General features: G+C 36.1%; 2 protein-coding genes across 2 annotated transcripts; one reads left to right on the forward strand and one right to left on the reverse strand.

Annotated features, from left to right (window-relative positions):
• Window positions 1–1,212: 1,212 nt before the first annotated feature.
• Window positions 1,213–5,287, forward strand: LOC114407305 (eukaryotic translation initiation factor 3 subunit C-like). The gene is made up of 4 exons (XM_028370357.1): window positions 1,213–1,341; window positions 1,495–1,551; window positions 1,661–3,451; window positions 4,132–5,287. The coding sequence occupies exons 2-4, from the start codon at window positions 1,528–1,530 to the stop codon at window positions 5,095–5,097; spliced, it is 2,781 nt and encodes a 926-aa protein (XP_028226158.1). The 5' UTR covers window positions 1,213–1,341; window positions 1,495–1,527; the 3' UTR covers window positions 5,098–5,287.
• Window positions 5,288–6,483: 1,196 nt separating this feature from the next.
• Window positions 6,484–11,910, reverse strand: LOC114407306. Its single transcript, XM_028370358.1, has 3 exons — window positions 11,704–11,910; window positions 10,386–11,321; window positions 6,484–7,752 (listed from the first exon to the last, which is right to left on the reverse strand). The coding sequence occupies exons 1-3, from the start codon at window positions 11,707–11,709 to the stop codon at window positions 7,009–7,011; spliced, it is 1,686 nt and encodes a 561-aa protein (XP_028226159.1). The 5' UTR covers window positions 11,710–11,910; the 3' UTR covers window positions 6,484–7,008.
• Window positions 11,911–12,015: the final 105 nt, after the last annotated feature.

Consider the following 12,015-nt stretch of genomic DNA (forward strand, 5'->3'; position numbering starts at 1 on the left):
TGCTTATCAACATCACTGTACACTGTATTTAATAATTGACACTACATTTTTTTTTACTTAGATTTCTAAATGAAATTAAAAACAAATTGTGAAAACAAGAGAAATATATAGGAGGTCCATACCTGTGAAGAATATTTGTTGCAAAAGACATAATATCTTAGTTCCTATCATTTATTGGTATAAAACAATAAAAAGTCTAAACAATATATAATTTGCAATAAGTTAATAAAATGCAACTATTTTTTTATTACTATAAAAAAATGATATTTTGTACGCATTTTTTAATTTATGGCTTTAATTTTATTAAACCTCTTCAATTTCCAAATATATATTGGTTTGGTGTATCAATTTATGTTGAAAAAATGTTTATATATGAATATAAATATAAATTAATGAAATAAAAAAATAATCTCGTGCTTGCATGGACTAAAACCTAATTTTGTACAAAAAAAAAACTTCACATATGAAATGTTTATTTCGGCTCAACCATCATTGTGACTTGGAAGTAAGAACATTTAACCAACCATGTGTGCTATGCTAATATATTTACTAGTTAATATTTTACTCTCCTTGACCAATAATTATCAAATTCTATGAAAGTTACTTTTAAAAACAACACAACAAATTAAAAATTTACTTATTTTTTAAATGATTTTACTGAATAATAATCTTAACTAACAAATTCAGGATTTAGTTCTTAGAATTTTTTTTTATTCTAGTAAAAGTTTAAACAAATACATAAAAAAATACTTATTTCATTAAAATATATATTTTTAATTTTTTTAAACAAATATGTCAAAAATCAACTTCATCTTCAAGTAGGTGAAGAGAGGAAGGATATTTTTTTAAATAATGTAGTTTTTTATAAATAAAAAATAATAGTCAATAATTTTATGTCAAGAAAACGCCTTTTATACTATTGATTTATTTGTTTTCGCTATCTTTTCTGTTTGTCTAAATCATATATTTATTTTAGGCTTCTTTCATTCTTATTTAATTATCTAATTAACATATTTTTTAACATTATTCGTTTTTTTCATTTTATTTGATATCCAAACAAAATATAAGATAAAAAAACATAAAAATAAAAAATGCAACAAATTTAATTTTAATTTAAATGTTTTATATAATTTTTATTTATTTATCATACAAATTAATATACCATCATATATTAATTTTTATTTTTGATTCATGTTAAAGATGGGTTTGGCCCAACGGCCCAAATGTTAAACAGCAAAACCCTAAGCACAAGTATCTGTGTTTTTACTAGAATCCGTAGCCGCCGCTTCTGTTTCTTTGTTCTCTCCTTCTCTTACAGAGCACACGCCGCTTGCAAAACCGGTACGCACAAATTCAACGCTGCGGTTTTCTTGTTCCTTCTTCTTCCTCGATTTTTGTTTGCATCTGAATATATACATTTTTTTGTCTGATTTATGCTTTCGTTTTACGAATCATGACGCAATTACAATCTAATACCGTTGTGTTCATTCGCAGATTCTTGACGCTACTCACGACTTTTGACAGAACATGGCTTCAAGATTCTGGACTCAGGTGTTTACTAAATTCTCAATTTATGTTTCGATTATTTGCTCCGTTAGGTTAAGCAAGTTATTATGTCGTATCAAAGTCTGCTATTTAATTGTTGTTTACTGAATTGTAGGGTGGAAGTGATTCCGAGGAGGAGGAGAGTGATTATGGTGAGGAAGATGAACACTCGGCGGGTGAACAAGCTCCGAATCAAGACGTGACAAGCAAGTACTTTGTGGACAATGCAAGTGACAGTGATGATTCCGATGGCCAAAAGCGCGTTGTGAGGTCGGCGAAAGATAAGCGATTCGAGGAGATGGTATCCACTGTTGACCAGATGAAGAATGCCATCAAGATCAATGACTGGGTGAGTTTGCAAGAGAGCTTTGACAAGATTAACAAACAGCTTGAGAAGGTCATGCGTGTCACCGAGTCTGAGAAGGTTCCGAATCTGTACATCAAGGCGCTTGTGATGCTGGACGATTTCTTGGTTCAGGCTTTGGCTAATAAGGATGCCAAGAAGAAGATGAGTAGTAGCAATGCCAAGGCCTTGAACTCCATGAAGCAGAAGTTGAAGAAGAATAATAAGCAGTATGAGGAGTTGATTACCAAATGCAGGGAGAATCCTGAGAGTGAGGAGGAAAAGGAAGAGGAGGAGAGCGAGGACGAGTATGAGAGTGATGATATTGAGCCGGAGCAGCTTCCGGAAGCAAAATCTGATTCTGAAGCCTCTCAGTATGACAATGAAAAGCAAGATGCTGGTGATGGTCCTTGGGACCAAAAGCTTAGCAAGAAGGACCGGCTTTTGGATAAACAGTTTATGAAAGACCCTAGTGAGATCACGTGGGACACTGTCAACAAGAAGTTCAAAGAGGTTGTGGCTGCTAGGGGCCGGAAGGGCACTGGCAGATTTGAACAGGTTGAGCAGCTTACTTTCTTAACGAAGGTTGCGAAGACAGCCGCACAGAAGCTGGAAATTCTGTTCAGTGTGGTTTCTGCCCAGTTTGATGTTAATCCAGGGCTCAATGGGCACATGCCCATAAATGTATGGAAAAAATGTGTGCAAAACATGCTTGTCATTCTTGATATTCTAGTGCAGCATCCAAACATAGTGGTTGATGATTCGGTGGAACCAGATGAGAATGAGACTCAGAAAGGGGTTGACTATAATGGGCCGATTCGGGTTTGGGGTAACTTGGTTGCTTTCTTAGAAAGAATTGATGTTGAATTTTTCAAGAGCTTGCAGTGCATAGATCCTCATACCCGGGACTATGTTGAGAGACTCAGGGATGAGCCCTTGTTTCTGGTTCTTGCCCAGAATGTTCAGGAATATCTTGAAAGAGTTGGAAATTTCAAAGCTGCATCTAAGGTGGCCTTGAGGAGGGTTGAGCTCATTTACTACAAACCACAAGAGGTTTATGTTGCAATGAAAAAATTGACTGAGCTGACAGAGGATGGAGATAATGGAGTGGAGGCAAGTGAGGAGAAAGGATTTGAGGAATCAAGAATTCCCACTGCATTTGTTGCTACCCCAGAGGTTGTGGCCCGGAAGCCCACCTTCCCTGAGAATAGCAGGACCATAATGGATGTATTGGTATCATTGATATACAAGTACGGCGATGAGCGAACTAAAGCACGTGCAATGCTCTGTGATATATACCACCATGCTCTTCTTGATGAATTCTCAATTGCCCGTGATCTGCTGCTTATGAGTCATCTGCAAGATAGTGTTCAACATATGGACATTTCAACGCAGATACTTTTTAACAGAGCTATGTCACAGTTGGGTTTATGTGCTTTTCGGGTTGGACTGATTTCTGAAGCCCATGGCTGCCTATCTGAACTGTACTCTGGTGGGAGGGTGAAAGAGTTACTTGCACAAGGTGTGTCACAAAGTCGCTATCATGAGAAGACTCCAGAACAGGTACTGCCGCCCTCCCTTTTTTACAAATGGCTGTTTTATGATATGGTGGAAGTTTTTTAGGTGCTGATCTTAGAGTTCAATGCATTTATTGTGATGTGACCAAGAGAGTAGGTGAAAGATGTACAAATGCATGTATGTTTGTGCTATTGTGCTTGTACCATTTTGTTTTCAAAATTGAAAAGCGTCTCAAAATACCAAGATCTGCACTCCCAGTCAACAGTTAAGCATTAAGCGTTACATTTTTATTGTTGGGTGAAACTGTATTTTCATATATACATGGATTGCAAGCAACTGATTAGATGCACAGATCACAAACACTCAAGAGGTAAACATTTTCATAAGAAAATGGTTTCATTTCAAGAATGTGTAGCAAAAGTAAAAGAAACTGAAGTAATGTGAACCTGTGATAATAATTTGTTCAACATGATTATACTCAGCTGGATATCCTTTTTTTCTAAAGTTATTATGATACTCAACATGATAGTCTCTGACTTTTCATCTCGTGCCTTTTAATGCTCCAAAGTTATTAGTTATTTTAGTCTTATATGAGTGATCAATGTAGCAGATAAATACAGTTTTTGGGGCATAGTAAAATTTCCAATGTTTTTCTAAATGTTGCATTTGTTTTAAAATTGTGAGAATTACATTTGGCATTGCAGTTAACTATTTTCAATTCTCAGGAAAGGTTGGAAAGAAGACGGCAAATGCCTTATCATATGCACATCAATCTTGAGCTCCTGGAGACAGTACATCTTGTATCTGCTATGCTGCTGGAAGTTCCTAATATGGCAGCCAATGTTCATGATGCAAAACGCAAACTCATATCTAAGACTTTCCGTCGCTTGCTTGAGGTGAGTGACAGACAAACATTCACTGGTCCACCAGAAAATGTAAGAGATCATGTTATGGCTGCCACGAGGTTTCTTAGCAAGGGAGACTTCCAGAAGGCTTTTGACATTATTGTGTCTCTTGATGTGTGGAAATTTGTGAGAAATCGAGACACTGTGCTTGAAATGCTTAAGGACAAAATCAAGGAGGAGGCATTGAGGACATACCTCTTTACCTTCTCTTCATCTTATGAATCCTTGAGCCTGGATCAGCTCACAAAATTTTTTGATCTCCCTGTTTCTTGCACTCATAGCATTGTCAGTAGGATGATGATCAATGAGGAGCTTCATGCAAGCTGGGACCAGCCAACTGGGTGCATTCTTTTCCAAGATGTTGAACACTCTAGGCTGCAGGCCTTGGCATTCCAGTTGACAGAGAAATTATCTATCCTTGCAGAGAGTAATGAAAGAGCAACAGAGGCAAGGATAGGTGGTGGTGGATTGGATCTGCCTCTAAGGCGCAGAGATGGCCAGGACTATGCCGCTGCCGCTGCTGGTAGTGGAACAGCCTCGTCAGGTGGTAGATGGCAAGACCTGTCCCTTTCTCAGCCAAGGCAAAGCAGTGGGCGTGCAGGATATGTTGGTGGTGGTGGAAGGCCAATGGCATTAGGCCAAGGGAGTGGCTATTCCAGGGATCGATCGGGACGAGGATCAGGTGCTGGCTATCAGAGTGGACGATATCAGGGGGGTTCAGCATTGAGGGGACCCCATGGCGATGTATCTACACGCATGGTTAGCCTTAAGGGTGTTCGTGCTTAGAGAAGTTCAAAATTATCTTCTGTACGCCAGTTTTGATAATTTGACTAAATGCACTATAGCATTTCTGGTTTTCATTTCTGTAACATTTTACTTATGGATTTTGTCTAAATTTGCATTGAAATGTATGATCGGAGCTTGTGGATTTTGTCTGGATTTGTTATAATCGGAGCTTGCTTTCATTTTACACCGATTTCCCCCTGGGTTTATTCTGTTTGAATTTGATTAACCATAACAAGACAAGTATTAAAACGGAAGGTTTATACAAGTTTAGGAGAATGATCAGATAGAGCTAGTACAAAGATGCCATCTTGTCAATTAATCTATTTTACATCAAATGAATGGTTCCTAAATTGTGTATGTTCTGTGATGCATCTGTTGTTGTGTATAGTGATAATATATAGACGTTCGCATTGTAATTTGTCCATAGACCTTGTTCTACTATAACACAGCTTGCAGAATAGCATCAGACTTCAAGCATTGCATAAAAAGTGCATGATGCAAAGCCAACCTATATTTATGTTCGAATTTTTGTGGAAGGGAAACTCAATTATTCACTGAAACAATACTGATTCAACCTAACTAGGAAATATTGGCATATACATCAGCCATGCGATTGTGGTGGTTGGATTGGCAGTCTTTGCTAAGTTTGCGCCAGAATTTCATCCTCGTTTTTGTGGGAACTACCTAATGTGTAATGCTCTAATTTGTTTTGCCAGCCACATATCACCTAAAATTATTTGACTCTTCTCTACACATCTAGCAAAATAACCTTGGACTTATGGTTGTTATTAAGGCTGTTTGAAACTTCGATTTGCTGCCACTTTTATAATCTTTTATTTCTGAATACGACTGACTACATAGACATAAGTTGGCTTCTAAAAGCACGATCTCGTTGATATGCATTCGCTCACATAAGAGACCTTTACGCAAAGTATTATTAAGTTGTATATACAGGCGAACAGATTTCAATATTGCCTTACCTAAAAAATTTAAAACTTGTTACCATCATTGCACTGAAAACTAACTCTCGCATAGTTGTAATAAACTAACAATCAGTTCAAGTACAATTTGAAAACTAGCTAAATTGTAAATTTGTCAATAAAGAAAATTATATTTATGTGTTGATATTATCGCTTTGACCAAAGCACCATTATATGATATATTATCTATGCAATGTGGTGAATCTAGGGTTCCTCCTTCTAAATAGGTTAACTATTAATAGATGCTTTTCTGCAGTGGGACATTATATAAATTTAACCAATGGGAAAATAATAACGCTGCGTGTAAAAGCGGCTCAAATGTGAAAAGATTCAGCTTCATAAAGTGTATAGCTAGGAGTGGAAAAAAACTGCACAAGAAAGGATAAGTAACCATGAGAAAGGAAAATATAAGAGCAACCAATGAATGATATTAGAGCTTAAACAAAAAGAAAAATCAGCACACGTTGTCAGTTACAGCAAAATTGAAATCCTTTTCTGCAAGTAAAGAGAGATTCAGCACAAGACCACTATTTGAAGTCCGAATAAAAGTCTTCACTATATTTGCCTGTTCAGGTGATATTACTATCCACACTATACCCTTTATCATGCAGCTTTATTTGATAAATTTTAAATTAAATTACTCATTTGGTCCCTATAATTTCATGATTCTTACTTTTTTAGTCTCTATAGTTGTGGTCTTTTTAGTCCCTATAGTTTATATTTTTATTCTCTATTAGTCCATGTAGTTTTGAAAGTGATCTTTTTAATCCCTATAGTTTACTTTTAGTTCCTGTAATTTGAAAATTATAGAGACTAAAAGAGAATTAAAATGTAAACTATAGGAACTAAAAAGACCACTTTCAAAATATAGGGACTAAAAAGGTAAGAACCATGGAATTATAGGAACCAAATGAGTAATTTAACCTAAATTTTATACGTCTGAAGTTTGTATGCTCTTTTTTAAGTCACCATCTTCAACATCTTTGTTCTTGACATTATTCTCTGAACCACCCTCGGTTTTCATTTTTGAATTCTGTATGCTTTGTTCGTTGTCCTTAACTTCAAATTTATTGTCTTCATTATAGTTGCTTTTGATGCTATTCTCTGCACTACCCTCATTTGTGGCACTAACTTTTTCATTTGATAATTTTTCCTTGTGTATTTGAGTGCTCTCTTCGTTGCCCTTATCTGTGGCACTAACTTCTTCATTTGATAATTTTTCCTTCTGTGTTTGAGTGCTCTCTTCGTTGCCCTTGATTTTTAATTCACTAGCTGCATCATCTTTGATCTCATCATTTGGGAGGCCAACTTCAGTTTTATCAGATAAATTTGTCATATTTGAAGTTTGTGCAATCTCTTCAAAGCCTTTATTTTCAAGAGGAACAGATTCCCTATCTTCATTCTTGGTAGTATTCTCTGCATTATTCATATTTACCATGCCACTCAATTCAGCTTTATCTGGTGAATTGACCATATCTGAAGCCTTCATGCTCTTTTCTCTGCCATTCATATCAGTCTCACCACCTTCCCCTTGGCCATTCTTGGTAACAGTCTCTCCATTATTTTTCTCCACAGCACTCACTTTGAAAGGTCCTAGCTTAGCTTCAATATCCTTGACAATGAAGTTTAAAGATCTAACATCCCGAGCCTCTGCTAAACGGCTGCTTGATGATGCCTATCACACAAAACGAAAAATTCAAATACTCATTATAACAGAAATAGAGTATCATTTCCCAAATCATAGGCAAAATAAATGGTAACTGATGATGAAAGCCAACAATTTCATGTCTCCATCAATGAATGACTTGAAGACACGAATTAAGCCAATCAACTCCAGGATAAAAATTCATTCCCTCAAACTCTTGGTTGGGATAATATCTTATAACTAGACAATATTACAGAGGCCAAAAGATCCCGTCCACTTTTATTATGTTTATGAAAGGAAAGGCAAGGAGAGCAAATGACCTCAGAAATCTTTAATACCTACAAACACAAAATTAGCCAAATAACCTTTCTGAGCATTGTGCCTTCTCAAGGAGGAATGTCCATGTGGCAATTGACGGGAAAGTGTTTGGTAGACATATTAGAATAGGACAGAAAGTGGCATGTGAGTTCTATTTTTAATGTATTTTAAAAATAAAACAAAATGGAGCCACGGACATAGGGTTAAAAAGTAGTACATTTGGATTCTACTAAAAGAGTTGAAACTGGGGAACTGAACCATTCCATTTCATTTTATTGATATGCCAAATGCTATCAAAGTATTTTATTAAACAATCCAATAAAAAGTCAGGTCTTCAAATCAAATTAAGATAATGCCTTGAATATATCAGCTCTAGCTCCTTCCTGATGCCTATCCAATGCTCCTAATGATTCATACATAATGACAATACAACAACAAAAACCTTATCCTGCTAGGTAGATCAGATCAGTCTTTCTAATGACAATGTTATGGGCATTAGATTGTCAACATGCTGCAAATGACAATGCTATGACAAATTAAAATATAACTTTTAAACTCATGGTCCAACATATCACTAAGTTGAATTATTAAAACTAACACAATCATGTTATCACCAATATTAATGCTGTTGTATGGGGGTGATCAACAGGTAATGCAAAAACCTATTGCTTAATTTGAAACAAATAATGAAAGAGATGAATATCCATATTTCTCTACAATTTTCTCTCTAGTAGTGGAAGCAAATTTCATTAGAACGTGAAAAACAAATGTCTAAAACAACATCAACATGATTTTTTTTTTTTAAAAAAAAGTGAGACGTTTCATTATATCAATTAAATTGTGTTGGGAAAAAATCCTTTAACATTAATTAGGTGGTGCCACTACCCAATTTGGCCGTGGAAATAGCCACAACTCACAGCCAAGGCTAAAATTTAGAACAAATTACACTCTGTCTCTCCTATATTTCGGACTTATTACACTCACATCTTCTCCGTTAGAATGCATTTTTTTTGCCTCCCCTGAGTGAACACCGTTAACCAACGGTGTTAATTTTGAGTGAAATGTCAAAATAATCCTTCTCACTTAACCCCTTCACACAGTCACACCCTAATCCCTAATCTCACTTCTTCCACCACCAGAGGCACCATCCCCACCAAAACCAAACACTGTCGGCGGCTGAACCAGACTGCTTCGATCCGTCGCAGAGCACCATCGTTAACGGTCCTTCTTGTCGTCGTCTCCGCCACTCACATGCATGCCATCAATGCCTCGGCACCTAGCCCAACCTCTCCTTCCTCCATTATCTCTTCGTCCTTCGCCGTCAGTTTTCTCACCGTTGTCATTGCTCTTGTCTTTGAATCTTCTCTCAGGATCTGAACATGGGTGTAGTTTGCTTTGGCATTGGGTAGAACGACATCAAAATTTTGATTCAAAAAATAAATTATTGCTTGTTTAGTTGCCTGGAGGAGATCTTGAATGAATTTTTTTAATGAAATTTTGAAGTTGCCAGTATTCTAAGGAAGAAGATGAGGACATTTTGGACCAAAAATTTCATTAAAACACATGTGCATGACACATGACGTCTTGGGGTTAACAGAACTAACGGTCAGGGGGTGTTTGTGTATTTGCAACAATAAGGGAGGCTTGTGTAGAAATCCAATGGATGCTAGTGTAATAAGTCCTAAACACAAGGGAGGTGAATGTAATTTGCTCTAAAATTTATTAGCATGTATGTAAATTACATGGATGATTGAAAATGGAAGGCCTCAGCATTGAAAATTTCAGGATCTCTGAATAAATAACAAAAAGGAAAATGTATGTGGACAAAAGGAATAGGGGGCACACTTTCAATACTTTTCCCATTGATAAACTCTTCATTTTATCTAATGACAATGATTCCCTTCCATTATACCCTCAATCATAAATGACACAAAATTCCCCTATTGTATTATACCCTCAATACAACAAACTTTACTTACTAGATGGGATCAGTTACATGGATCAAATGATGCTTGAGTCTTCTATCATGAATCATGTCCTTAGATAAACCAGTGATCTCTAAATCCTTCTTACTGGTTTTTTATTTATTCTAAGGTCCTTCCTAATGGTTTCACCTATAGTTTTTCTCGGTTTCCCTCTACCTCTAGCAATAGGGCTACCCAAATAGTTAAAAAATATATATTTTTTTTTAACGTTGTGAAATCAGAGTTCAGAATTTTTTCTAACAAAAAGTTGTGTTTATACTTTAAACTTTCAATTATGGACAAAAAATACTGAATTTCACTGACAAAGTTTTAGGCTCTTTTAGCTATATAAAAAAGTGTTTATTGTTTACACAGACTGACCTGTACAATTTGCTCCACTCGTCGTTTAAGATCATCCCCATATGCTTTCTTGTAGATGCCTTTAAGCAAGTGCCACAAGTGAGAATTAACGTCATCTAAACAATGTTTTTCAATCATACATTGTGCAACAGCTGACCTACAACCCACAACATAAAAAGGACACTTTACAAGCTTCATTGGACAAACAGTTATACAATGCCTGTCCATCTCACGTCTCATAATGCTATCAGAACACTTCTGTTCACATGCAATTATCTTGAAAGCACAAGTTGAGTCGTGATTCTTCAAATGAGCTGCGCAAAATCTGGAATTGCATCCCTCATTTTCGCAGATCATAGTTCTAAAGTTGCAGTTATCAACATGATTGGCAAGTTCTTCCGCAGAATTAAAACTCATGTTGCAATGATATGAGTTTTCAAAGTCAACATTCTTGAGCAAAGTTTCTGCAATTATTTCTCTCCTGTCAAGTGTCCAAAACCCATTCATTTCCATCTCTTGAACAAAATCATCTATTTTGTCCTCCCTCTTTTCACTCAGCAGCCATCCTGAAACTCGGCTAAACAGATTCCTCTTTGAACTCACAAAGTCATCAACCAAATTAGAAATGATATCAAAAGGATGGTCCGATACTTCACCATCTGGACTACCTTCCAAGATAACAGACTCAGCAACAAATGATTCACTTCTTTGGGTAACATACTCTATCATTTCCTTCCTCAAATCAACAGCCACTGAACCCGGAGTCTTGAAGAGATCTCCTGATGTGTTATCAACACAAGCACTGGCTAGACCTGGAAGGAACATTTGAGCCAACTTGTGAACTACTTCTGTGTCACAAAGATCACAATGCAACAAGGGACCTCCCTGTTTCTCATCTTCAAGCTTCTCAGGCCCAAGGTCCACATCAATGGTAGGCATGTCCATGCTTGATAATATCTAGACATAACAAGTTTGAGGATAAATCATCGCTATATACTCTTTGATATCCTTGAAAACACTTTTAATTTTCTTCAAATTCATTGTTCTATTACAATCTGGTAAGTGACTACGATTAAACAAGAAAAAGATTTCAGCATCTAATGCACAATATTGGAGACATATTTCAGATATCATCATTCATTACCATCAATTACAAAATCAATTGTCAAAGATGAAATTACAGTGTTTCACAAGGACAACCAACAACATAAGTTTTCACAGCCTAATTTATCAAAATGCATCCCAATTGAGTTGAGTCTCTATGATCACACAACCCATTAAAGTTTCATATACAAGTTTTGGATTTTTGAAAAAAAATTGCAGAAAGATCAAAACTTACCGACATGGGGTGTTGAGATCTAAAATGTTGGGTTCTGAAAAAATATCGCTTGTGATTGAGAGTTTAATTTTGTAGGAAAAATCGGTTTTTTAGGCGGCGAAACGCCACAAGCTCCTTCCTTTCCATTTAATGCCAACTATTCTTTTTAACCGTACAATTTTACTTTTACTATTCTTCTCAGTTCCGTAAAATTAGAAATTTAGTTGCTCTTACATACCCTCCAAAGATCGTACCAATGGATTGGTTTCTACCTAGCAAGGGGTGTGAGGATTTCATCACAAATAAGATATGATTGTTAAGCAAGTAGTATTA

The sequence above is a fragment of the Glycine soja genome, chromosome 3, assembly GCF_004193775.1.
Source record: "Glycine soja cultivar W05 chromosome 3, ASM419377v2, whole genome shotgun sequence".
NCBI lineage: Eukaryota > Viridiplantae > Streptophyta > Magnoliopsida > Fabales > Fabaceae > Glycine > Glycine soja.